The sequence below is a fragment of the Lissotriton vulgaris genome, chromosome 4_1, assembly GCF_964263255.1.
Source record: "Lissotriton vulgaris chromosome 4_1, aLisVul1.2, whole genome shotgun sequence".
Taxonomy (NCBI): Eukaryota; Metazoa; Chordata; class Amphibia; order Caudata; family Salamandridae; genus Lissotriton; species Lissotriton vulgaris.
The window spans coordinates 2,110,951,756-2,110,978,714 of NC_141691.1; the positions used below are offsets into that span (position 1 = coordinate 2,110,951,756).

Consider the following 26,959-nt stretch of genomic DNA (forward strand, 5'->3'; position numbering starts at 1 on the left):
GGATAATTTATTATCCATGTGGATTCCAAGATTGCGGACAGATTCTTTTGGGACCGGACATTCCCCCATTTCCGGGGGCCACCAGTCCTGAGACCAGTGTGCACTGGCTTGACCGAAAGTCATTATTTCCGACTTTGCGCCGTTTAGTTGTAAATGGTTTAGACTCATCCAGTTTTTAACCTCTATTAAGCACTTTTTAAAGCGTTTTTTGGTGTCATTAATATCATGTTCAAGGGTAACAAGTATTTGCGTGTCATCAGCATATGATAACACGTCAAATCCATGTGCCCTAATGAGATTGGCCAGGGGGGCCATATAAACATTAAAAAGTGAGGGGCTGAGAATAGAGCCCTGTGGCACACCCCTTGTAACTGGCCGTGTGCTGGCTAAGGTTTCATCTAATTGCAGTGTGGTGGTTCGGTTTGACAGATAGCTAATGAACCACTTTAAGACCTGCCCCTTGACACCATACTCCCACAGTCGTCTGATTAGGATATGGTGGGAGATGGTGTCAAAGGCAGCTGATAGGTCTAAAAGTACCAGAATGCATGATTGGCGCTTGTCAAGGGCACCTCTGATGTTATCCGTCACCTCTATCAGGGCTGTCTCCATACTATGTGCCGCACGGAAACCTGACTGTGAGGTGTCAAGTAGATTGTTTTTCTCGAGATAGCTTCTCAACTGCTCATTTACAAATGCCTCCAGCACCTTCCCCGAGAAAGGTAGCAAGGAGATGGGGCGATAGTTTGAAAAGGTGTTTGCATCCGCACCAGGCTTTTTTAGTAGAGGTTTTACTCTAGCCGCTTTCCAGATTTGAGGAAATTCCGCTTCTCTCAGGGATGTGTTTAGGAGGCAGGAGAGGGGATGGTCCAACACTGGAGAGAGGGTAGTAAATAGTTTGGATGTTAGGTAGTCACAGGGAGATCCGGATTTTATTTTATGTCCTAGACGTAGGATTTTATCATCGTCTAGCAATTCAAAAGTGGACCAGTTAGAGGAAGAGACCTCTTTGTTCATGTGTAGTTCTATGTCCAGGTGTTGGAGAGGTGTATTTTCTGCATTAAATGGTTGACATATTTTTGTGATCTTATCGTCTAGGAACATTGAAAGATCTTCTGTCCATTCTTTGGTTTTTGGGGCCTCTGGTGGGCTTTTAACGGACGTAAGTTCTTTTAGTATGTGGTGGAGCTCTTTGGACGAGTTTTTAGCTTTACTTATGCGTTCAGCTATATGGTTTTTTTTTGCCGCTTTGATTTTCCTCATGTATTCAGTATGTAGGGTTTGGTAAATTTGGCGATCATTGGAGTTTTTTGTTTTACGCCAGATTTTTTCGGCATTTCTTGTTTGAGTTTTAAGATATTTTAGTTGGTCGGTAAACCATGGTGAGGTTTTTTCCCTACAGTATACCTTTCGTAAGGGGGCTATTTTGTCTAGTGTTTTATGATTGGCAGACTCCAGGTGTATGGCTCCGAGGTGTACATTTTCCTTGAGATTTATGTGATCTATCTTGAAATTTGCTGAAAAAGAGGCCTGGGTAACCCTTTTCATGTTTCGACATGCTTTTTGCGTTTTATTTATTATATTTTTAGCACTATGTCCACTTATAGAGAATTTCACCAAAAAGTGATCGGTCCATAATAATGGAGTGGGAGTCTTTAGTGAGACATTTGGCGAATTTGTGAATAAAAGATCAAGAGTATGACCAGCTAGATGGGTGGGACCAGTGATCAATTGTGTCAGATTAAGTGTGTTCATTGTGGAAATCAGTTTATCTGTGTCCGCTTTGGACTGATCATCCACATGATAGTTAAAATCGCCTAATAGTAAGAAATTGTCAGACGTCAGTACGTGAGGGGCGATGGTTTCTAGTAGGGCATTTGCAAAATCTCCTTTGTTTCTTGGAGGGCGGTATAATAAAGCCCCTTTCCAAATTAGATATAGTATACCTATATCTAACCCTAGAAATAGACACACAGATCCCTATCAGTCACTCCTATGGCAGGCCTTAACAATCCTGAAGGCAGAGTGCTTGGAATCGTGTGAGATGGTGCTCTGGCATGAGCTGAGTCCGTCTGCAGCTTGCCGAACCAAGTCCTAATAGCTGTTCTATGATATCGCATACCATATACTCTTAAGTGCATTATAATCCTCGCGGTTAAATGCTATCTTTGGTATTGCTTTATCAAAACATGTCGAGTAAGGTGTCATACGAATTGGAATACTAACCCCTCGCCAATTCTGGAGACGGGTTAGCATTCCACCCTTCTAGAGGGACACGACATGTATGTAACTGTGAACCCCGGTTAAAGTTAACTGAAGCCTCAGCTCCACAAAATGGATGCTGTCACCACAGACACGAGTCTGACCTCCTGCTGCTGGGAGTCCTTCCAGCGAGGAGAGCTTGGACAAAAGGTTTCCTGTCCGGGTTGGTGCTAGCACCATCCCAGACAGGGTTTTGTGTATCCTGGGTAGGCAGGGCTTTACAGGAAGGTGACTGCTGAGTGGCACCCCGGTGCTCACTACGCATAGGCCGGCCAGAACCAGTTCCAGGGGCACACCAGCCCCTGGCCTGGGGAAGTCCAGCAGGGGGAAGGGGTGTAACCACCCCCCTTCCTGGTCCAACCCATAGGCAGGACCTAGTCACCGGGTCAGCCCCTTTTCTTAGTATAAAGATAGGCGCGAGCCCCCTGTTCAAATTAGATCATCTTTGGAATCAAGACACGACTTTCTTCGAAAGGACTTCAAGATTTCTTCTTCAAGATTCTCCCTTGTGGCTAAGGAGTAGTCACCCTGCATCAAGCGGGCACCATCAAGAACACTGCGGTCTGCTGCAAGTCTTTCCTCCGGAATCCGACTACCCAGCTCAACGAGACCCGGCTTCCTTGGCACCTCTGACCTCTACTCACCTCTATAAGCCAAGCTGAGAACCGTGAGTGCGACGAGACCTCGAGGGACCGACGATCGCCAAGACTGCACGACTTCTTCACAGCAAGCCCACAGAGTATCCCTCTGGTGAGTGCTTTGGGGTCCGAGAAGCCCCGACCCTGAGCAGCTCCAGCACCGAAGATCAGCCCTCCAGCATCTCCACGATCTGCGTGGGGCCCTTCTGCTTTTTGCTGCTCACCGCGTTGTTTGGCTACTAGCCCGTTGGCTTGTGGCCTTCCCGAACGACGCCCGACGACATCCAACTTGCTAGTCTGGTTGTTCCAGACTGGCCCTTGCTCCCTTCCAAGAGAGGAGCACCCCGGACCCTCCTGGTCCACTCCAGACGCCATTTTGAGTCCACTGCGTGGGCTTGAATTTGCCAAGGCTTTGTTGCCCATCCCGGGTTCTTCGACACCGACAGCTTCATCCATCGTGGGACAGCTCGCTCCTCCATCCTGGTCGCCGACAACGCCTCCTGGTCCGTGAGATCTGCAGAGCACAGCGTCGCCCACTCACCTAGTCGAGGTGACTACCATCCGGTGCCCTCCTGGTACCACCTGACTACTGGCTAGTAGTCACGAACTTGGTCCCCTCTGCTTTCAGGTGTCATCCATCTTCGACCCAGGCTTGGGTCCATCAAACTTTCTTCACTGGTCGCCTGCCAGCAACTTCTTTTCTTCAGGCTCCTGGTCCGGCAACGAGGATTCCCGACGTCTTTTGAGACCTATGCAGCTGCAGTTCCTGGGCTAGGTAACTTCGGCATTTCAGTGCCCCAGCATAGCCTCACTATCCAAGGGTCCGAATCCACTTGCGTTTTTCTCCTACCAGGTCGGGTTCGCCCGTGAACACTAACTTTACCTTTCCTAGCTATCATAGACTTTGTCCCGCATCCCGCGTGAGAGTGCACACTCTGCACCCGAGTACCCTGGGCCTCCTAGAAGTAATCTAACGATTCTATAGTCAAGTCCTAGCGATTCCAAAGCCTATTAGTACTGTACTTACCTGCTAGTAATTTCGCATTCCATTTCCAGAGTATATGGTTTTCCGTGCCCCTCGGGCATTTGTATATACTGTGCTAACTTAAGTATTTTCGTAAGAGTTTTGTTGTGTGCTTAGTACCCATCCTCATAAAGAGTAAAGGGCTGTTGTGATTCTAATAAACACACTGTTTATTATCATAACACTTGTGTGGTGTCCTTTCACTGGGTGTTCAAGGGGTATATGTGTGGTAAACAGCTGGCTTAACACGCCCTCTCGAGTCTTTAGCCTTAGACTGCTCGTATCCACGCTACTAGGATAGCTGGTCTATAAGGTTGACTTACAACCAATCATCAATAAGGGTTGTCTGGACTGATACATAGTGATCACTAGAATAGTGAGCACTGCATATCAGGCCAACTTCTCACACACACCTCCCCCTTTGGTTTCTCCCGATCGGGGAGACAACAAGACCTGGAAAGGAAGTCTGCATTGCCATGTTCCTCACCTTTTTTGTGTTTAATCACAAAGACAAAAGGTTGCAAGAATAAAAACCACCTGAGTACACGGGGGTTGTGGGACTTATTCCTGTACATCCACTGTAGTGGAGCTGGCGGTATAAAGGACAAAGGCTCTCCCCTCTAGATAATACTTAAGTTTCTCCACTGCCCACCTTATCGCTAAACATTCTTGTTCTACTGTGGGGTACTTCATTTCTCGGGGGTGTAACTTCCTGCTGATGTAGAGGATGGGGTATTCGAGATTGTCCGATCCTATCTGTGATAAAACTGCCCCTATCCCCGTATTTGAAGCGTCTGTAGCTAAAAAGAAGGTGTTGTTGAAGTTGGGGGCTATGAGAATTGGACTGGTAGTTATGGCTAGTTTTAGATCTTCAAAAGCTTGTTTTGCAGTGTCAGGTGGCTGTTGTAGCTGGTGTGGTCGTACCTCTTTCTTTAGGAGGTTTATGAGAGGACTGGCAGGCTCAGCAAAATTAGGTATGAATCTTCGGTAGTACCCGATTAGTCCGAGGAAGGCTCTTAGGTCTCTTTTTGTGGTGGGGAAGATAGTACCTAGAATCGCTTTGATCTTTTCCTCTTGAGGGGCGATTACTCCATTCCCCAGCATAAAATCTAAGTACTTCACTGTAGAACAGGCTGCTCTTGTCTTCCTAGCGTTGATGTGTAACCCCGCTGACTCTAATGCTAATAGAACAGTTTAAAAATGTGACAAATGCTCCTGCCATGAGTTACTAAAAATGACTATATCGTCTAGATAGACTGAGCAGAAGGATTTGTGTGGTCGTAACACTTCTTTCATTAGTAGCTGGTGCTCCATGGAGCCCAAAGGGAAGCACATTAAATTCAAACAGGCCTTCGTCTATAACAAAAGCAGTTTCGCATCTATCTTCTTCCCGAAGAGGTACCTGCCAATAGCCCTTGGTCAGGTCTAGTGTGGTTATGTAACAGGCTTCCCCTATTCTTTCAACCAATTCATCCACTCGAGGAATTGGATAGGCATCAAAAGAAGATATTGCGTTCAGTGATCTAAAGTCCATACAGAACCTGGTTGATCCGTCTGGTTTAGGTACCATCACAATCGGCGAGGACCAACTACTTCTGGATGGACGTATGACCCCCAGGCACAACATCTCTTGCACTTCCCGTTTGACATCCTGACGTCAGGCTTCTGGTATTCTATACGGCCTCATCTTAACATGTTTTCCTGGTTCGGTCTCTATTTTATGCTCGATTAGATTAGTTCGCCCAGGAGTGTCTGAGAATATGTTTGCGAATGGTTGCAACATTGTAGCTAACTCACTTTTCATCTGAGGGGATAGCTCCTCATTTACAGGTAACTTTTCCAAAGTAGTTGTATTTGATGCAGTGGGTAAGCCAAACTGGTTATTCTTTGGAATGGGACCCAACCATTTCTTTAGGAGATTTATAGGAAAACACTGTTTTCTGGTGGGTGATATTTGCAAACGATAGGTGGTATTCCCTAGGGTCTCTATGACCGGATAGGGACCCATCCATTCACTTTGGAATTTCTGTGAAGAACATGGCAACAACACTAATGCCCAGTCTCCCACTACCATTGTCCTCCATTTTTCTCCTTTATCATAGTGGACCTTTTGGCGTTGTTGACTCTTTTCAAGGTTGGAGTATGCTAGGTCCCTTAGTTTCCCTAGCTTACTTTTCAACTGCTGGGTATATTCTAAGAGTGTTTTGGAAGCATCTGCTTCCTCTTTTTCCCAGGCATCCCTCGTAATCTCAAGTAAAGACCTTGGTTGCCTCCCGTACAGTAATTCAAAAGCAGAGTATCCTGTACTACTTTGGACCCGAGCTCTTAGCACATAAAGAGCAAGAGGCAGAAGTTGGTCCCAATCCTTGTGTTCTATGGACAACATTTTTCTCAATGTGGACTTTAATGTACGGTTATACCGTTCCACCAGACCATCGGTCTGGGGATGGTAAGCTGAGGTACGAATCTGTTTCAGATTCAACATCTTACATACCTCCCTCATCAGTCTTTACACAAAGGGGGTTCCCTGATCGGTTAAAATTTCTTTAGGGAACCAGACTCTTGAGAAGAGTTCCAGAAATTTTTTGGCAATATTTTTGGTAGTAGGTGCCTGGAGAGCGAAAGCCTCCAGAAACCGGATCGTATAGTCAACAATCACCAAGGCATACGTGTTTCCTTTCGTTGTTCTAGGCAGGGGCCCAATTATATCCATCCCTACCCTCTCGAATGGATTGCTTATGACCGGTAGTGGTTGTAGGGGCACAGCAGGGGGTTTATACAGGTTCTTTTCTGGCATATGTTGCAGGTCCTGCAATACTCGGTGGCTTCTTTATATATGCCTGGCCAGTAGAAACATTTTAACATGTTTTGAATGTTTTTTTCTGACCCTAAATGACCTGTGGTTAGATGAGAGTTGGCATAGAAGAGAACCTGGTCTCGAAAGGATTTAGGTACCAACAACTGTCGGGGTTCCCCTTCTTTTCCCTCCCGATATAACAGATAATTTTCTATGAGGAACCGTGGATATGGTGTATGTGGATTATTTTGTGTCAGGTGAGCCAGCTCCCATGCGTTGAATAGTGTAGCATCATTAGCTTGAGCGAATCTAAAATTACGGTCTAAAACCCATGGTTCGGATGTTATTAGGGCTGCTTTGGGTTTGGACCTTCCTTTCTCTGCCCCCTTATCTCTGTTCTGAATTAGGATAAGAAATCAGGATTGTCTACTCCTATTATGAGATCCTCTGGTAGAGACTCTACCGCTCCTACCCTCACTGTACAAGGCATTCTCAATTCTAGACGTATCATTCCTCTGGCCACGGGGTAAGGCTTTACATCCCCGTGGACACACCTGATGTGTACCATGGTGTCTGGGAGAATTTGATCGGGACTTAACAATGATCTTTGCACAACTGACTGCCTGCATCCTGAATCTAGCAGAGCTTTCACTTTCTTTTGATTGATCAAAACACATACGTAGAAGTAGGGTCGCATTTCTGCGGTATACATCACAGTCTTGAGTAGATATCCCACTTCCATAAGTTCTTCCATCTGTTTTTGCTGGGGACATGAACGTGCAATGTGGTCCCACTCCCCGCAGTCGAAATACTGTGGTCCCTTCATTATGGAGAACTTAATTTCGGGGGTCTTGTTTTTATAGGCTCAGGCCCCGTTTTCTACTTTCGCTCTGTCTTTTGTCCTTGTATCGGTTTGGTTGTTTTTTCATTGTCCCATGGAAGGGCTCTTGGTTGGGCTCTGGAGTAGTTGGCAGCCATTTCGATGGATTGAGCTGGAGTCAGTCCCGAGTGCTGTCTTAACCATCTTTGTGTCCCTTATAGCAGAGCCTCCATAAATTCTTCCAAAGAAATACAATCCATAATCTTCTGTTTACTCTTATGTTCGGGTTTTATCCACTTGTTAGCGGCGGCTTTTAAATGAAAAAACAAAGTCTTGGGATTCTCTCCTGGTGTTCCTCTCTCCTTTCTGAATCTGACCCTATAGGCTTCAGCATCGAGACCTAAATGGTTCAGTATTATCATTTTGATTTTGTGGTATAGAGTAATCCCATTATTGTTGGCTACCTGGTAGGCTGCCTGTGCCTCTCCGGTCAACAAGGGAGCTAAAAAAAACGTCCACTTGTCTTCAGGCCAACCACATGCCCTTGCCGCTCTCTCAAAATTGGTCAGGAAGGCATTGGGATCCTCCCATGGCATGTACTTCTGTAAGGCTACCCCAGAGGGGTGTGGCACAGGGGCCCTTCGTTCTGATATGGCGGTTACTCCGGGGTCTTTTATTGCTTTTTGTAGACCTTCTATTTGTGCTGCCATGGCGTTTTTGAACACTTTGCGGTCTTCTTGCGCCGAGTTCATCTGGCGTTTGATAGCCCACTCCAGCTTCTCCTGCCCCTTTATTAGGTGTTGTATCAGCTGATCCATCTCTGGCGATGAGACGGAAGGGGAATATCCCACTTCTGACACCACTTGTTGCGGGGGTGAAGGGGGTGCAGGAAGGGCACAGAGACTTGTCCTAGGTATATACGGTTTTATTTTTATGAAGGTTTTCTTTTTCCTTCGCGAAAGTCTTTCTCGAGCTAATATTGCCGGATTAACTGCTCTGGGACACGTCTGTGGTCTTCTGGGGTCTTCCTATGTGTCCTCTGTTATCCGCTCCTCCTCGGTTGCGCCACTGTAGGACATGAGTGGGGAAGAAATAAGGACCAGTTAGGTATTGTCCTTCTTAGGTTATTCCCAGGGAGGAAACCGGGAGTGTTGGGACACTTTGAACTGTGTATAAAACAAGTATCTACACGGAGTGATATGACTGTGAGAAGAGGGTGTGATAGGTGTACGGGGTAGAAAGGGGGAAGCACACGGAGTATATACAATGCCAGCTATACCGGCAGTACTCAGCAATGCTCTCCCTATTTCTGAAGGTCGCCTCTCCTCCTCCACAACCAGCCTGATACGCGCTGCCGTACCTGGTTGAGCCACACTCCTCCGTGAGTGTGGCTGGGTGAATCACGATGACGGTGGCCTCCTGGCGCTGGACCCTCTTCTTGTCATCCCTCGTCCCGTCCTTCTCTCATCTCCTCTCCCCAGCATAGTTCTTCTCCGGTCTCTTCTGGCACTCCGTTGTACACCAAACCCGCTCTCCCGGTGACGTCACACGCCGGTCTTCTCACTTCCTCCATTTTGGCCATTCCCAGGGTGTACACGTCATTCAGGGGCGTGGCCTCGTCCTCAATATACGCCCAGTTAAAGGCACCCTGCGGTTCTTCGTCGGCGTTTTCCCTCCATACGGACTGGGAGTCCGAACTCCAATCATTCTGATGTGAATAGAAAGAGGGAGGGACAGTCGTATCAGTGACCCACCAGTCCACGTTTGAGGCCATCCCTTCTGTCTGCCTGTCCTCCCTGTCCTCCCTGCTACACGTGGCTTAATACTGCCTTGTAAATAATGCCTCTATTCACGCAACACAGTGTGAAAGAGGTGTGCAATGGGTGTTGCCGTGGGCGTTCCACCGCGAAACCCCTTTTTTTATGCTGGTCCATATTTACAAGGCATGGGGTCATGCCAAAATACCACCAGGGAATACCTGGTCTTAAGCATGCGATACGAGGAGAAATGTTTTATTTCTACTCGTATTTTGATCTTTTCACTGTTCTGCAGCACACCTAGATGGAGCAAACCACCTGTAAAGATTGTTTATGTGCAGAAATGTGTCTCTTGCAGCACATAAACAATTTCCCCTGCAGCACAGGCACCCTAGCAAAATGGCGCTAGGGTGCCAGTACTGGCACTAGGCAGCTTTTTTTGCACCAATGCTAGGTGTAACGCTGGAGTGCCCTGCATTCTTGTGAATATGACACATCCTTGTATTTTGAAACTGTTGGAGTGTGGTGTTACCAATTTTGGCAAAGCTCCGTGCTCCATCAGTTTCTTGTAAATATGTCCCTATTTGTGAAGGACTCTGCACATCACTATGTTCACACGCTATCTCTGAGGGGACCCGGGAATCCGTATAACACACACCATTTCTGGTGGGACCTGGGCATGATTGTAATCACCCTCTATCTCTGATGGGATTTCAACACAATTAGCATCACACACCATCTCTGAGGGGACTTGAACGCAACTATAATCAAAAGCTATCTCTATTGGTACCTGGGCATCACTATAATCTCACACTATCTCTGCGGGGACCTGGGTATCAGTAGAACCCTACACTATTTTTGTGGGGACTTGGGCATGATTGGTATCACCCACTGTCTCTGCTAGGATTTCAAAATGATTATCATAACACACTATTTCTAAGGGGAATTGAACATGACTAATAATCACACACTATCTCTGTTGGGGTTTGGGCTTCACAATAATCACACTTTATCTCTGTGGGAATCACTATAACTACACTCAGACTCTCAGGGGACCAGGACATGATTGGAAACTCCCACTATCTCTGCTAGGATGTCAACATGATCATCATCACACACTATCTCTGAGAGGACTTGAACATGACTATAACCACACACAATCTCTATGGGAACCTGGGAATCACACACTATCTTTGTGGTGACTTGGCCATCACTAGCATCACCGCCCGTCCCTTCTTAGCACCCGCGTAACCAACAAAGAGTTGGTCATCCACCCGGAACTGGCGTGTGCGATCCAGATAGTAAGATAGCGCACGTTTTGGGTCCAGATGGTGGAGCCTCTCTTCCTCTTTCGAGGGATGCGGAGGCGGAAAGAAGGTGGGCAAGGTGATGGACTGCCCGATGTGGAAGGCAGTGACAACCTTGGGCAGGAAAGAGGGCAGACACAACCTTGTCCGGATTGACAGAGAGGAAAGGGGGTGTGGAAGAAAGAGCCTGGAGCTCACTCACTCTCCTGGCAGAGGTGATGGCAACCAGGAATACAGTCTTCAAGGTAAGAAGACGGAGAGGACAGTTATGGAGTGGCTCATAAGGAGCACACATTAGATAAGTAAGTACAAGGTTCAAGTCCCATTGGGGCATCACAAAAGGAACAGGAGGAAACATGTGAGTGATGCCCTTCAAAAACCTATTTGCAATCGGGGACTTGAACAAAGATGGCTGATCAGGTAGCCTTAAGAAGGCGGAAAGGGCAGAAAGGTAGCCCTTGATAGTGCACACACAAGGGGGGTGTACAGAGTATACAACACAAACACAATCAAAAAATCCCCCATCAGGCACAACGCTCTGTTTGGAAAAACTGCCCTCACTCACATACCAAGGTATGTGACATGCTTCATCATAGGGCCTGCTTACAATACGCCCTGGTGTAGCCGCACTCAGGGCGGAGCATGAGGGAGGGGGAAAAAATAAAATCCACTATACAAGACGTACAGCCAGAATAGTTCAACGTAAACAACACATAACATGTATTGAGTTGAAAATTGTGTAAACACCAAGTGACCAAAACTGAAGGTGCGATAAAAAGTGCAGTTTAAGGGAGGTGGTAAAACTGATTAAGGGTACCAACCAAACATGTACCTTTATTAAACTTCCCTTGGTACCCCTATCAGGATTAAAAGTAAGAAACGGATGGGAAATGCCTTAAGGAGAAAATTAGGTATCTCAAGGCTTCCCTCCTACCACTGCTAACGTCAACATGTTTCGACCACTTTGTATGTGCCTCTAAGGGTCACTCCGGTCTTCTTCAGGACTCGAACATGACTATAACCACACACAATCTCTATGGGAACCTGGGAATCACACACTATCTTTGTGGTGACTTGGCCATCACTAGCATCACACACTGTCCATATCAGTTTTGAACATTACTATACTCACATACAAAGATGACGTCTAGGTGTGAAGTTTATGAAAATGGATCTCAGTAATCTGACCCTGGCTTTCCCGCCTGACAACAGTGCATGATTTTTGACTTGTCAATTAGTTTGTCTAGTTATTTTTTATTTCCAGTTTTCTTACAATTTAACTCTGTGTGGCTCTCTGAAAATGTGTTCAACACATGCAAGTCCAATTACATAGACTTGTTCTTCTAATTTTTTCTGGTGACTAATGCATAATAATTAAAAGACATCTTAAGTGGGCCATGATGACACAAGCAGCTATTCATATATGAATAACCTATCATATAATTTAAGTACTATATTAAAATAAAATATTCAGCCATTTGTTCATGAATGTATTTAATCACAATAGACAATTTTGGAGCGAGTCCTCACATGGATAGTAACACATGTTCAAGTCTCCATAATGATGGTTCTGTTCATGCTATTAAATTAAGCTTTATTTGCACATTTGAAGCAGGGTCCTGTATAATGATTTTTCCTTAACATTTTTACGCAGTTAGTATATCTTAAAAGCATTGGGAATGGTTAGTCCCAAGAAGAATGGTAACATGTATGCATGTGTGCTTGCATGTGTGTGTGTGTGTTGGTATGCGGTGTGTGTGCATGTGTGTTGGTGTGTGTGTGGGTATATATAACCCACAGTGAGAGGACCAGAGCTATTCGTGTGTGGGGCAGGGTTGTGGTATACAATTTAAGCATGCATATTTAGTAACTAAAACAATTTTAAAATACACAACTTAAAAAATTAAGATTTTTTATTATTTGTATCACATAAAAAAAATATCATTACATGTAGAGGTGAGAGAACAGCAACAACATTGCAGTACCCTAGAATAACAATTTCCTGTGGTAGACATTATTTATCATTTCTGATAAATGTGACTATACTGACAGCTCATATTCTCTTTTGCTTATCAATTTACTTCTAGGAAGGCCGCCTTGTGGAGGTCCCACACTCAATTCATTTATAATTTCTCACTATTCTTGAATACCTTTGGGCAGCCTATAATCTCTTTTGTGCTGTGGCCTTACAAATCACTTCTGCCACAAGCCACTTATTTGTGTCTTTTCTCCACAGAGGGGCTGTTGTGGGCATTCTGCTCCTACACAGAACTATGCAAAAGAAAACAGGACCTCAGTAAATAGGGTTGTACTACCTACCACATTAGTACCCAAAATACCAACCGACTAGCAATAGTCTCTCATTCGGTCTCCTATAAATAGCAAGAAACTACGACTGATTAGATAACCCAGAACACAAGCACTCCCGACTCACCTCAGAATCACGGGAGCAAGACACTCTTTCGCTCGCTCATACTAGTCCACAATAAGAATATCGGAGTCACTAAATAAGTTCAAAATATTTACTTTGACTATAGTGATTCATAGAACAGTATGCGAACCACGACCAGCAGCATAATGCATAAAGCTAATATCATAAGCATTGTCACAATACCATAGAATACAAAAGGAGTTGTCATTCTCTAAAGACTGTGGAAAAAGGTTAAATAACAAAGCCAAATTCCCTCCCCTTGGTAGTATGGCACAAGATACTACTTGTGTAACGATATATCTGTAAGAGACATTAGTTAGTGATAGATTCCTTACCTTAGAATAGATATCCTTGGAATATCCCCAGGTGTCAGACTGGATCCGGAATTTTTTTGCGTAGCAGTACCCATGCACGTCGATAGGCGTCGTCCGCGGCTCCGCGTCCGTCGTCGGCGTCGTGGGTGCCGTGATGACGTCATCGGAGTACTTAGACGCCGCCTCCGCGTGCTGACGTCAGTTCTTATACCCAGCTTTTCTGCGCCAGAAACGCAGAGCCATGATAAAAACCAACACTGGTGCCATGAAACTAGGGCCCTGAAAGGGGATGACCTTAACCCTAGATATCGGTTCGCAGAACGGGGAGGATGGGTGGGTCGGTAAGGAATCTATCACTAACTAATGTCTCTTACAGATATATCGTTACACAAGTAGTAACTTGTGCATCTGAAAGAGACACGTTACTGATAGATTCCTTACCTTAGAATAGATACCCCAGCAATGCCAACCCCGGTGGTGGGTCTGCGAACTAATAATCACACCAGAAATTCCTGGAGGACGGAACGGCCAAAGAAGCCATCCCTCCGGACTTGGCTGTCAAGGCAGTTGTGTCTCGCAAACGTGTGCAGCGAGGCCCATGTAGCTGCCTGACAAATGTCCTGCAAGGGGACTCCCCGGCCCAGGGCAGTAGTAGTCGCCGTGGCCCGAGTGGAATGGGCCCTCCACCCAACAGGAGGCTCCTCCTTGACCAAGGAGTAACACGCTTGGATGCACAAGATGATCCACCGAGAGATGGTCCACTTGTGCACCGCCCGTCCCTTCGTAGCGCCCGCGTAACCAACAAAGAATTGGTCATCCACCCGGAACTGGCGTGTGCGATCCAGATAGTAAGATAGCGCACATTTTGGGTCCAGACGGTGGAGCCTCTCTTCCTCTTTCGAGGGATGCGGAGGCGAAAAGAAGGTGGGCAAGGTGGTGGACTGCCCGATGTGGAAGGCAGTGACAACCTTGGGCAGGAAAGAGGGTCTTGTCCGCAACACAACCTTGTCCGGATGGACAGAGAGGAAAGGGGGTGTGGAAGAAAGAGCCTGGAGCTCACTCACTCTCCTGGCAGAGGTGATGGCAACCAGGAAAGCAGTCTTCAAGGTAAGAAGACGGAGAGGACAGTTATGGAGTGGCTCAAAAGGAGCACACATTAGATAAGTAAGTACAAGGTTCAAGTCCCATTGGGGAATCACGAAAGGAACAGGAGGAAACATGTGAGTGATGCCCTTCAAAAACCTATTTGTAATCGGGGACTTGAACAAAGATGGCTGATCAGGTAGCCTTAAGAAGGCGGAAAGGGCAGAAAGGTAGCCCTTGATAGTGCAGACACAAGGGGGGTGTACAGAGTATACAACACAAACACAATCAAAAAATCCCCAATCAGGCACAACACTGTTTGGAAAAACTGCCCTCACTCACATACCAAGGTATGTGACATGCTTCATCATAGGGGCTGCTTAAAATACGCCCTGGTGTAGCCACACTCAGGGCGGAGCATGAGGGAGGGGGAAAAAAATAAAATCCACTATACAAGACGTACAACCAGAATAGTTCAACGCAAACAACACATAACATGTATTGAGGGGAAAATCGTGTAAACACCAAGTGACCAAAACTGAAGGTGCGACAAAAAGTGCAGTTTAAGAGAGGTGGTAAAACTGATTAAGGGTGCCAACCAACAAGTACCTTTATTAAACTTCCCTTGGTACCCCTATCAGGATTAAAAGTAAGAAACAGATGGAAAATGCCTTAAGGAGAAAATTAGGTATCTCAAGGCTTCCCTCCTACCACTGCTAACGTCAACATGTTTCGACAGCTTTGTATGTGCCTATAAGGGTCACTCCGGTCTTCTTCAGGACCGTCGCAATCAGTGCCACTCTCGATCCTCCCATAGTTCGGACGATGGATCCCAAAGGCCGGGGCAGGTCCACTAGATCCGTACCCTTCCTGAGTTATGTGTGGAGACTGATCCCTGTAGTGCGGGAATACATTCACTGCAGGAGCACCTGTATTTATCCCCTCTTTTTGTGCTCCTGCAGTGAATGTATTCTCGCACTACAGGGATCAGTCTCCACACATAACTCAGGAAGGGTACGGATCTAGTGGACCTGCCCCGACCTTTGGGATCCATCGTCCGAACTACGGGAGGATCGAGAGTGGCACTGATTGCGACGGTCCTGAAGAAGACCGGAGTGACCCTTAGAGGCATATACAAAGCGGTTGAAACATGTTGACGTTAGCAGTGGTAGGAGGGAAGCCTTGAGATACCTAATTTTCTCCTTAAGGCATTTCCCATCCGTTTCTTACTTTTAATCCTAATAGGGGTACTTGCAGTGCCCTCCGAGATCAAGACATGGTCGGACAAGTTGCCCTGATGCTGGGCCCACTGAAACTTCAGGTCCCACTGCAGAGCCCGCATCCGCCACCGGGCATGATGCACCAGAAGGATGCAGGAGGCCATCAGCCCCAGAAGCCGCAGCGTCAACCTGACCGAGTCTCGGGATAAAGGCGGAAAGATCGGAATCAGAGCCCAAATATCGCAAACCCGCTGTTCGGGAGGATAAACCCGAAACTGTGTCGAGTCTAGAACCGCTCCGATGAAGAGGAGCTTCTGAGAGGGACACAGGTGTGACTTCAGCACATTGATGGAGAACCCCAGCAGGTGCAGGAGGTGGGCCGTAGTCTGGAGGTGGCTGACGACAGTCTAGGGCGAGCCCGCTTTCAACAACCAGTCGTCGAGGTAGGGAAAGACTGAAATCCCTAACCTGCGCAGATGAGCTGCGACCACCGCCATCACTTTCGTGAACACCCGTGGGGCGCTGGTAAGGCCGGAAGGGAGCATGGTAAACTGAAAGTGCTTGTGGCCTACCGTGAACCGCAGGTAAGGCCGGTGGGCCGGCAGGACGGGGATCTGAAAATAAGCGTCCTGCAAGTCCAACGCTACCATCCAGTCTCCAGGTTCTAGGGCAGCTAAGACCTGAGCCAATGTCAGCATCTTGAACTTCTCCTTCCGAGGAAGCCGTTGACGTTCCGTAGGTCCAAGATAGGGCGTAGGCCCCCTTTGCACTTCTTGGGTACCAGGAAGTAGTGGGAGTAACAACCACACCCTACTTCTGGCCCAGGAACGTGCTCGATGGCCTCCTTGGCCAAGAGGGCCGTAACTTCCTCTTGTAGAAGTGTCAAGTGATCCCCCGACACTCGGTGGTACTGCGGTGGCATAGCTGGAGGGGACGCCTCGAAGGGGAGGGAGTAGCCCTTTCGGACTATTTGCAGCACCCACCTGTCCGAAGTGACAGTGCGCCAGTGGTGGTGGTGATGGCAAACCCTGCCCCTCACTGGCGTCACATGGGCCTTAAAGCACGGACTAGGAGGGTTTTGAGGTGGATGCTGCAGGGGTAGGTGTGGACTGGCTTTGCCGTTGTCCCCGACCGCCGCCACGGCGGATTCCACGGCCGCCACTGCGCTGGATGTTAGACTGCGGCGGGTGTCTGGAAGCACGTGTGGGGGCGCCCCTTCCTTGGCCACGTAAGGAGAGAAAGGCACCCGTTTGTTGGCGCGGGGCCGTGAGGCCCAAGAACTTGGCCGTAGCCCTGAAGTCCTTAAAGCACTCAAGCGCATGGTCTGCCTTGGCGCCAAAGAGGCAACAGCCATCGAACGGCATGTCCATAAGTGTGTTTTGGACATCGGCCGAGAAATTGGCGGACCTCATCCAGGCGTGACGACGAATCGCCACCGTTGTTGCCATCGCTATGCCCAGAGAGTCGGTAGTGTCCAGCCCACACCGGATGGAGTACCGCGCCGCATCTAGCCCCTCCACAAGGGCCTGGCCGAGTTTAGCCCGTACCTCCAACGGGCATTCTGGCAGCACGGCAGCGACAGTGTCCCACAGAGAGCAATCCCAAACTCAGGGAGGAGAATACCTTTTTGCCGTAATTCTCGTACCTCTCGGATTCCCCATCGGGGGGAGCCGACGGGAATGCGGTCTGGGAATTGGAGGCCTGGATAACCAGGCTCTCAGGGGTGGGATGGGTGGACAGAAAGTAAGGGTCACCTGGAGCCGGGCGGTGGCATCTGGCCACGTTGCTATCCACAGGCTGCCCTGTAGCGGGCCTGGACCAAGTGCCCAAAAGAACGTCTGACAAGGCCTCATTAAACGGCAGCAGAGGCTCGGCCGAGCTTGACTGCGGTTTAAGGACCTCAGTGAGGAGGTTAGTCCTCACGGCCGCGACGGGGAGCTCAAGGCCCAAGGCCTTGGCTGCCCTCATCAGCACCATACTAAAAGCAGCCCCCTCCTCCATAGCCACGCTAGGAGGGGAGACAAAACCAGTGTCGGGCGAAGTGTCCAGACCACTGGCCTCCCCAAGCTCTCCTGTCCAGGCTGCAGAAGAATGACACTCACGTGCTAGAGGGTCCTCAGACCCTTCCCAATCCTGCTCATCACCCACTGCCTGGTACTCAGGCTCAAAAGATGGTCATAGAAACAGAAATCTCCCATTGGCGTCGAAAGCGGCACCGAGCGGTGCCGCTCCAGTGCCGGACCCGAATCGAGGGCAGGACCAGGGACAATGTCATCCTGGGATGGCAGCGGGGGCGACACCCATGGGGCCGACGCCAGCGAGGTCGTGAGGTCGAAGCACCCGACGGCGCCCGAAGGCGCGGCGGAACCCGACGGAGGAGCGAGCGACCTCATGGCCATGAGGATGTCTGCAATCTCCCCCGGCATCGCGTCCTGCCCAGGGACTGGCGGGTGTGGAGCAGGCTGCGACACCTGTGGCTCCAGTGGAGCTGCATGGGTGGTGTCTTCCGAACCTCCGGCCGCGTTGCGCGACGTCGGGGGGAATCGGAAGAGCGATGATGCCTCTTCGACTTCTTGTGCCTCTTACCTGAGGACTTCGAGCCCGACGACCGATGACGACTCCCGGAACTGTGGTAGCTCCAGCCCCGCGACCGGTCCCTCAACCTCCTTTCGGACCAGGACCTCGAGAGGCGCGGGGCGGACTGCCAAAGCTCGAGTCGCTTATGGGACCGCTCCCATCTAGCCTTAGACATCAGGGCCCGGCAGTCGGAGCAGGACTTGTCATCGTGGTCCAGGCCTAAACAGTGCAGGCACCGGCGATGGGGGTCGGTAACCGACATCTGTCGGTTACAGTCAGCGCAGGGCTTGAACCCGGGCATCCCTACCGGCACCGTCGGAGTCGAATAGACTCGAAAATGTCAGTCAGTCAGTCAAAAATCTTTATTTCGATTAAAAAAAATCATAAAAGCAGTATCAATACATACATTCGAGGTGCAGAAATTAGAATATAATATGTACAAATAAATAAATGTGCAAAGTTTTACAGATGTTCATATATATACACAATATTTACAGTTCATGATTTGTGCAAATTTTTTACTTTATAGCACCACTATAAAAACTACAATTTTAAAAACAGGAATGCATCTATTGTATTACCATAGTTTATAACTATGTACCCCCTTCTCCTCCTACTGTGCCTTGGAGCAAACAGGTGTTCATGCTTTTTTTATTAATCCTCACTGCTGCCACCAGGAAACTTGCTACGCTAAAAATAGTGTGCACGCTACTCAGTAGTTGCAGGTGTAAGAGTGCTGGTCTTACTTGCAGGAAACCTGCTTCTCGTAGTATGGGATATACATTTTTTTTACGTGCCTCAGAAAACTTTTCACAAAACATAATTAAGTGGAGTGTATCTTGTGTGAAAAATTATCGCAGGAGCATGGTGCAGATTCTTCAGGTTTACCCCAATGCGGAAAAGAACCTAAAGTGAAGTGTATTGAATTGAACCTGAATCTTGTCAACAAAAAGCGATGGAAAGGCTTTGTAACAATCTTCAAATAGGGTTCAATTGAGGGGGACGACTGTAAAAGATAAGTACTTCTTGCACACTGATTTTTAAGCTCCTCCTCCTCCCTATCTGCCTCCAACAAAATCCTAAAATTATGTTTGATCCAAACCACATCCTCTTTCTTGATTCCCTCTGGGGCTGTATATAATTCAGGACGACCCAGTCTGACACCCGCCGCTCTAACGTAGGCCAGCCATGGGATTCCCTCTGCCTTCTCCAGGGCTAAGCAATCTTTAAGGATAAGGTGGTTAAGGGTGATTTCCTCATTGAGCCACGTCTTTACCCAGAAAATCAAGGGGGCTGCTTTTAAATTAATCTGTAATATAGCCTAGGCCTAATTCAGAGTGTATACACAGAGTTGGAGTTGACTGTGGTACCGCCAACAAGGATCTAAGAAATCTGTTTTCCACGAGTTGAATTTTACTGACAGAGGCGTATCCCCATATAGAGGCCCCATAAGATGCATTTGCACAACATTTAGTCTTATATATTTTAAGCATGGCCTCCGTGGGCCTAGCTCCCAACCTTTTGGCAAAACTAAGAAGGGCTGATGTATATCTTATGACAGCATTACTCTTCTGTTTCTGCTGGGGGAACCAATTACCCTTCTCGTCGAATAACACTCCTAAATAGTTAAACACCGGTACCCTGGAAAGTTGGTTGCCCAGGCATCTAAATGTGTTGACCTTGCTGATCTTACTGCGAGCCCCCGCAATCTTTACGTGAGATTTGCTGCTGTTTACTTTTAGATCTAATGACTCCATAAAGGCGCCGAAGTTATCCAGCAGCCTCTGAAGCACCAAGCCTGTACGAGCAATCAGCACGGCATCGTCCGCGTACAGGAGGACCGGGATGCCCGATCTCCCCGCACGCGGAATATCTGCCTTATCCCCAATTAGTGATTTTTCCAGACCGTTAATGTAAATTGTAAATAGAAGGGGGGCCAGAATACAGCCTTGTCTGACCCCCCACCTGGAATTAAATTGGCTTGTGCACCTGCCCTCCTGTGTAACCCTAACTGCTGCTGTTAGATTCTGGTGGAGGTCGCTAAGGAAGTAAACTAAGGGTGCCTCTACCCCCATTTCCAGGAGAATGTTCCATAGTTTGGAGCGGTTCACCAGATCGAATGCTGAAGATAGGTCCATGAACCTGAGGTATAAAAAACTCTCTTTAGCTATAGTATATTTATTAATCAAAAGCTGTAAATTTAAGCATTGGTCCATGGTACTTCTATGTTGCCTAAATCCATACTGGAGATTCGAGAGCACCCCCCCTGTCGGACATCCAATCTCCCAGTTTCTGTAAAATGACTCTGCCCATGATCTTAACAGCAGAGTCCAGTAGGGAGATTGGCCTGTAACAGGCGGGGTCCCCTCTCCTCCCTTTTTTAAATATGGGTACAATTATTGAAGAGGCCCAAGAGGGGGGAAGACCCACTAAGGATGCTGCATTAAATACATTAGTTAAAATCTTTGCCCAGAAATTGGGGTACAAGATCTAAAGATCTGCAGGGACCCCATCAGGTCCTGGGGCTTTATGTTACGATGTTTCTCGGATAACTTTTTCTACTTCCGCTAATTCTAATTTAACAGGTTGTATGGGACGACCCAGGGTGGAGCCACCTGAATTTAACTCTTGATGGTCCTTGTCACTATAAATACTCATAAAGTGTTTGAGCCACGCATCATCCGGGATTACACATTCTGTGTCTAAATTATCCTTTTCCGAGAAAAAGGACTGATTTATAGTAGCCCAGAACTTTCTGCTGTCCTTTAGCACATCAATTGCCTGCAGGTTATCCCATGCCTCCTCTTTAATTGTGTGTTTCCGTTTAGATATTGCATGTTTATACTCCTTACAAAGAGAGGAGACTAGGACCCTGTCCCTTGGTATACACTTAAGGGCCTTTAAAAGAGCCCCATGCGCCTTAGAGCTAGTGGAATCAAACCATCTAAATGCCTTCTTAGTGTATGGCCTGGATCAAAAAGGATCTCAAAAGGTTAGTCAAAAAGTGACTAGGGTAAAACTTTTTCCAGATCTGCTCTTGCTGGCACGGAAAAAAGAAGAACTGACGCCAGCACGCGGAGGTGGCATCTAAGTACTCCGACGACGTTATCACGGCGCCCACGACGGACAGGGAGCCGCGGACGACGCCTACCGACGCGCATGGGTACTGCTACGCAAAAAAATTCCGGATCCAGTCTGACGCCTGGGGATATTTCAAGGGTATCTATTCTAAGGTAAGGAATCTATCATTAACGTGTCTCTTTCAGATTAGTTATTTTATATAACAGAAGATCTCTTAGGCGTTGTTTGCAGACCCCCTACCTGAAAGCCTAAATGCAAAGGTTTACATCGGAACAGCAGAGCTCAGCTCCATGGAACAGCTTTCTTCAAGTGTGTTTTTAAAACATGCAACAACGCTATATGAAAGCACGATTCTTCCATGTTGCAGCTGTGGCTAAAATGTTTTGTCTAGGTAATAGGGACTGACCAGAACAGAATAACAAGAGACATTGTTGTTTGACCTTGCACATTATTTGCAGACAGAACTGCAAAGGAAAACTGAGTACAGGAAAAAAACAATCTGTTATCATATAAGGGCAGGGACAAAGTAAATGTAAATGTAAATGTAAATGTACATGTATTTATATAGGGCTTGCTTAGGGAACCCGCCCTGGTATTCCCCTGTGAGATTACCCCGGCAGGGTATCCACAAGGTGAAAGCCAGGCATCCCGCCGCGAGGGGCCGTTGTGGAGATTAAGCAAGCTATTGCCCAGAGTCGCAGAGTGTGAACCCGTGAGTCGAGAAGGCACCGGAGCGAGAATTATCGAGTCCGTGGAATTTTTTAGCACAAGACCCGCCGAGGCGGGGAATTTAACCCTGGTCCAGGGCCGATCTCAGCTTCCGGGTCTGTATGTATGTATGTATAGGCATTTATATAGCGCACTACTTACCCGTAGGGTCCCAAGGCGCTTCGACCGCTGCGAAACCCTTCCTGGCTTCCCTGAGAGATGGTCCCTTAATGGGTATCTCCAGGGTGAGACCAGGCATCCCTGGCGGTCTGGTGGGGCCGTTAGTGAAGATGAGGCAAGCTAATGCCCAGAGTTGCCGAGTGTGAACGCTGATCAGAGTGGGCACCGAGGCGAGAGAATTATCGAGTCCGCTGACCCTGGTCCAGAAACCTGCTGCGCCGGGAATCGAACCCTGGTCCCGGGCCGTCCTCTGCTCTCGGGTCTGCCGCCTCTAACCCCTGAGCCACACTTCTCCACAAGTGTCGCAAAAACAAATGTTTTCAGATCCGTGTGCAAAAGCAGCAGCATACGGCAAGCAAACTCATGCTAACTTAGCAATGTCAAAAATGTATCTAAGGGCCATATAACACCATATAACAGGGCCCTGTGTGTTCAGCCAATATATCATTATTCACCTCTTTAATAGTAGTGACAATAACTCTCGAAATGTATAGCCTTTTTTCCCTTTGCTGGGGTTTTGGTAATAAGCCTCAGACAGGGATTGATGGTGAGTGTATTATTACTCCCCCTCTCTTTCAGCATTTCATAAGTCCCTGAAGACCTGGCTATTCAGTTAGTCAACTCGACTTTGCCAGTGCCTCGATACCCTCCCCCATGGGTGATTGAGAAGATGACACTATTTTATCCCTCTTCAAGACTTTGCGAAATTCACCATCTGTGAGTGGTGTCTTTGCTATCTCTTTCCGATTTTCTCTTATAGCAGGTTGGTCCTTGGTCCTGCAGGGGTGTTCTAAATACATCAAATATATCAGACATAGGCCTCCCCTTCTTTTATTAGATCATTAATAGTGGTTACGATGCTAGATTCGGGTTGGAGTCTTGCTACACTCATTTTTTTAACAAAGGTCCAAAGGTCCAAAACTGTCCTGCCCCTATCTCAAATCTGGATCTAACTTTGTTGAACTTTGTAAAACCTTCTCTATGGTACATGTCACCTAGCATGTGGCAAACCCACAATCAGGGATATGTTAAGGATTTTGGACTGTGCCAAACATATTTTGGGGGGCCCTGTTCAGAACTTATGATCCAATTTGAGCCTGTGTTTCCCACTCAGTTTCTACTTCCTCAGCTGCATTAGCGATCCAGTTTGCATCATAGGCATTAGCCTATATATTCCAGATGTAAAAGGACGCACGCAGCTGGATTTATTGTTTCCTGCCCTGCTACTAGATTTTTAATAACTTTTAAAATGTATATGTGTGGCTGAATTACTCTGTGCATTTTAACAATTTCTCCTACCTACGCGCATTTGCACTTTACTTGATTCTGCTTGCCTACACCTCCTTAGCTGCTCCGATTCGCATTTAGTTTTTTCTCCAGTCCTGGTCCGCCGCGGCTGATACGCCGATTGTGGGGAGGGCTGGGGGTACTATCGGGCTCCTCACTTCTGCCCACACAGTTTCCACTTCCTCAGCTGCGTTAGCAATCCAGTGTACATCATAGGCATTAGCCTATATATTCCTGATGCAAAAGGATGGGCACCGTGGGCGCGCGCTGCTGGTGCGGAAAAAGCAAGCCCTTATGCGCCCGTTAGCGTCCCGGAGGTGTCCGGCACCAGCCACACTGCCCAGTTTCCCTCCAGTGAGTAGGGAAAAACTGCTTAGCCTTAGGCCGCTACCATTATGTCAGTGTAGAGCAGCTGATCCAAGCTTGGAGGTAGACTTTCGATTCAATAGGAGCAACTGGTCTCTCCTCCAGCCCAGGAAACTTGAACCCAAGATGCTCCCACCGAACAATAAGTGTAAAAGTAATAGGAAAAAGAGGACTTAAAAACCTCCCTCTTAAAATGTCGCAATATTCCAAAAGAATGAACCACACATTTATGACCTACCTTTAGAGGAACAGCCTGATCTTTTATTTTTCACTGAGACCTGGCTGTCTGAAACCTCTAACCCTACTATCACCTCGGCCATCCCTACGGGCTATAAAATCCTTAGAAGGCACCAACCGAGTGGGAAATGGGGCAGTGTTGCTATAATTTACAACCAAAAACTAGACTGCTCTCCCATCCCAATGGAAAACATTGAGGGTGCAGTTTTGCTTGATACATATGGCTCTTAGCACTTTGTATAAGTCCTTTGAGGAGGTGCCCGCTTGTGCTATAGTTGAGGTTGCCTCCATGCAGCTTAAATTATAATATGATAGTTCGTTATCATAGCCCGATATGCTGTTTTGTCTGTAGAGGATTTTGTAGACCGCCATCTGTACTCCAAGTGTTTACATTTAGAAATTTCTTGGAGCAGAATGCCTGTATACCAGGGTGTATGACATTTTGGAACAGTAGATGCAGATTTCTTGACGGGGGCTACATAATCAAAAGTATCTGTTACCAAGTCATTATAGACAGCCAGACCAGTATTCATATCCATATGGCTGACAGTAGGAATGCCTTAAAAGCCTCCGAAAAGGTGCAGGTGTAACCATCCTCCCGGGCCAACTTGGTTTAGAATCCTCAATCTTGGGCTTTCCTAAGACATTTGTAGTGATAACACCAGACACAGGATCTCAACAAAAAAGGTGTATTTCCCCAAACAAGGTGGATCCTCCATACAGCAAGAAAGAAGTATTACTTCACGCCAGCCTAACACCAACTGTCACGTTTAGAACACACCAGCCGAGTCTATAAAGGAGAAGTCACATCACAACAACATTATTTCATGGCAGGGAAAACGTGATCAGATAATAGTCTGACCAGGGAAGAGGCATGGAAGGTTTGAATGTTTTTCCACAAAATTTGTAAAATTGTGTTCAGCCCTCTGTGTTGTGCACCTCACTATGGGAAGATATACAAGCCCCTTGCACCACTGGTGAATCACTTTTAACATGAGAAAAAGTGACGTATTGGTGGCGCAAGGGGCTTGTAAATCTGCCCCTATTTGTTTAAGCCTTCCTAACTCCATGTCAGCTAGGACTTCCATCACACCTTGATCGTTGGTTTCCTCACAGTTAAAATCGCCCCACAATAAACATTTGTCAGAAGCTAGGATATGGGGCGCAATATAGTCAATGAGAGACTGGGTAAAATCTTTCCTGGCGCCTGGCGGGCGATAGATCAAAGCCCCTCTCCAGACTTCAGTAGCAGAGATTGTGATTTTCAATATACTCATCTCAATCCAATGTGAGAGTAGGGTGTCAATTAATTCAATTGTGAAAGGCAATGATGACACTCACTCCCGGGTGCTCTTTTCTGTCTAATTTATCCAGAGAATAGTGGTCAGGTGTGGCTAGTGGAATACAAGGAAGTGCTGTGCTGCAAAGCTAGGTCTCCATGAAGAAACATAGCTTTGGGCAAGGAAGGGGTAGAGATAAGGGCCTATATTTCTATGGAGTGTTTTGCCATCGGCCTAATATTCAAATTGAGGCCGTCTATCATCACTGTACTGCCTTTATTTGAGGCAAAAGTAGTGAGGTTAACCATTTTTCAGTGTGTTGAACAGTTGCATACATTTATATTCATAAGGACTTCTTTCCCTCACTCTCCTGAGGGCCCCTTTGATCTGCAACATGTAGATATTGGAAGCTTTTGTTGGAACCTGCATAGCAAGAACCAAGCTAAGTTGGACTCTGTAAGTAAGTGAGAATCACAGTGGCAAGCCACTCCTCACAGTGCTTCCTGTGATGTCACCAGATTAGCGGTTGAGTGATGTCACTTCCAGTAATGTCATCTAGTGGTGTTTTGTTGAATCAACATCCATGTAATTTTGTGGGGGGACCTAAATTCAACAACTAAGGCAAATGCAATGTAAAATATCACTGAAATCTAAGGGACTATTATTTACTCCCAAGAAGTGTATATCTGTAGCAGTAGACATCAAGCTATGCCTCAGTGAGAGTAATGGGTGCATCTGTAAAGTCATGTAGCAGAACCTGAAGGTAAGGAGATCTGCTTTCAAGATATTCTCCTAACTCAAACACCTTTATTTGGAGACTGTCAAAACAAGCCTGAGTCACCATAAAACTTGTACATGAATTAATGTTGTTAGACTCATTAAAATAGCAATTTAATTTTGTTGATGTATGTCTTCATATTTTGTTTGGCTAACTTGGAACACTGATCAAAGAAAGAGGACTTACGAGTGGGAAAGACAAAGTGAATGATAAGGAATGAATCTCTCTCCCCCCTCCCCCAGTGCCCTAAGTCTTGAACCACATTTACTTAAACCCTAATGGTGTCAAACTTTCCTTTACCTGGGATCATGGCATCACTGCGGCAGTCGTACAGCATCCCAAGGTGAAGGGGCCGGCCAAGTGCGGCTAATTTAATTACAGAAGAAGCTTCAGCTGCCATCATTCATCAGAGATCAGACTAAAATACATAAAACACACACATGGATTAGTCTACTCTCCCATCATGCACATATTTAAACCTACAATCTGGTTTCACCTGGTGGGCATGGTGAGTTAGATAGTTCTAAAATCATTTCAATAAGCACTCATTACTGTCAGTGTGAGAATCAGTGAGGAGCCTCTTGATCCACAATCACTCATTACTGTCAGTGTGAGAGTCAGTGAAGAGCTTCCTGATCCATAATCACTCATTACTGTCAGTGTGAGAGGGGGCAGTTCTGTACCGAGACGAGGTACCGACGGACAGAGCGGGGCCTCCTTCTCTGAGCTGTCGTCAGGTAGAGGTGAGGTGTTTTATCCTACAATTGAGGATATTCCCAGTAATACCTGACATTGCTATGCAGGATTACTGT

The 26,959-nt window shown here is 47.1% G+C and overlaps 1 protein-coding gene across 1 annotated transcript in view; it reads right to left on the reverse strand.

Annotated features, from left to right (window-relative positions):
* The window catches only part of LOC147725143 (uncharacterized), a 394,292-nt gene extending 367,734 nt beyond the window's left edge, over window positions 1–26,558 (reverse strand). The window contains exon 1 of the mRNA XM_086918186.1: window positions 26,448–26,558. Within this exon, the coding sequence (XP_086774312.1) occupies window positions 26,448–26,550 (103 nt within the window). The 5' untranslated portion in view covers window positions 26,551–26,558. The remainder of the gene's footprint in view (window positions 1–26,447) is intronic.
* Window positions 26,559–26,959: the final 401 nt, after the last annotated feature.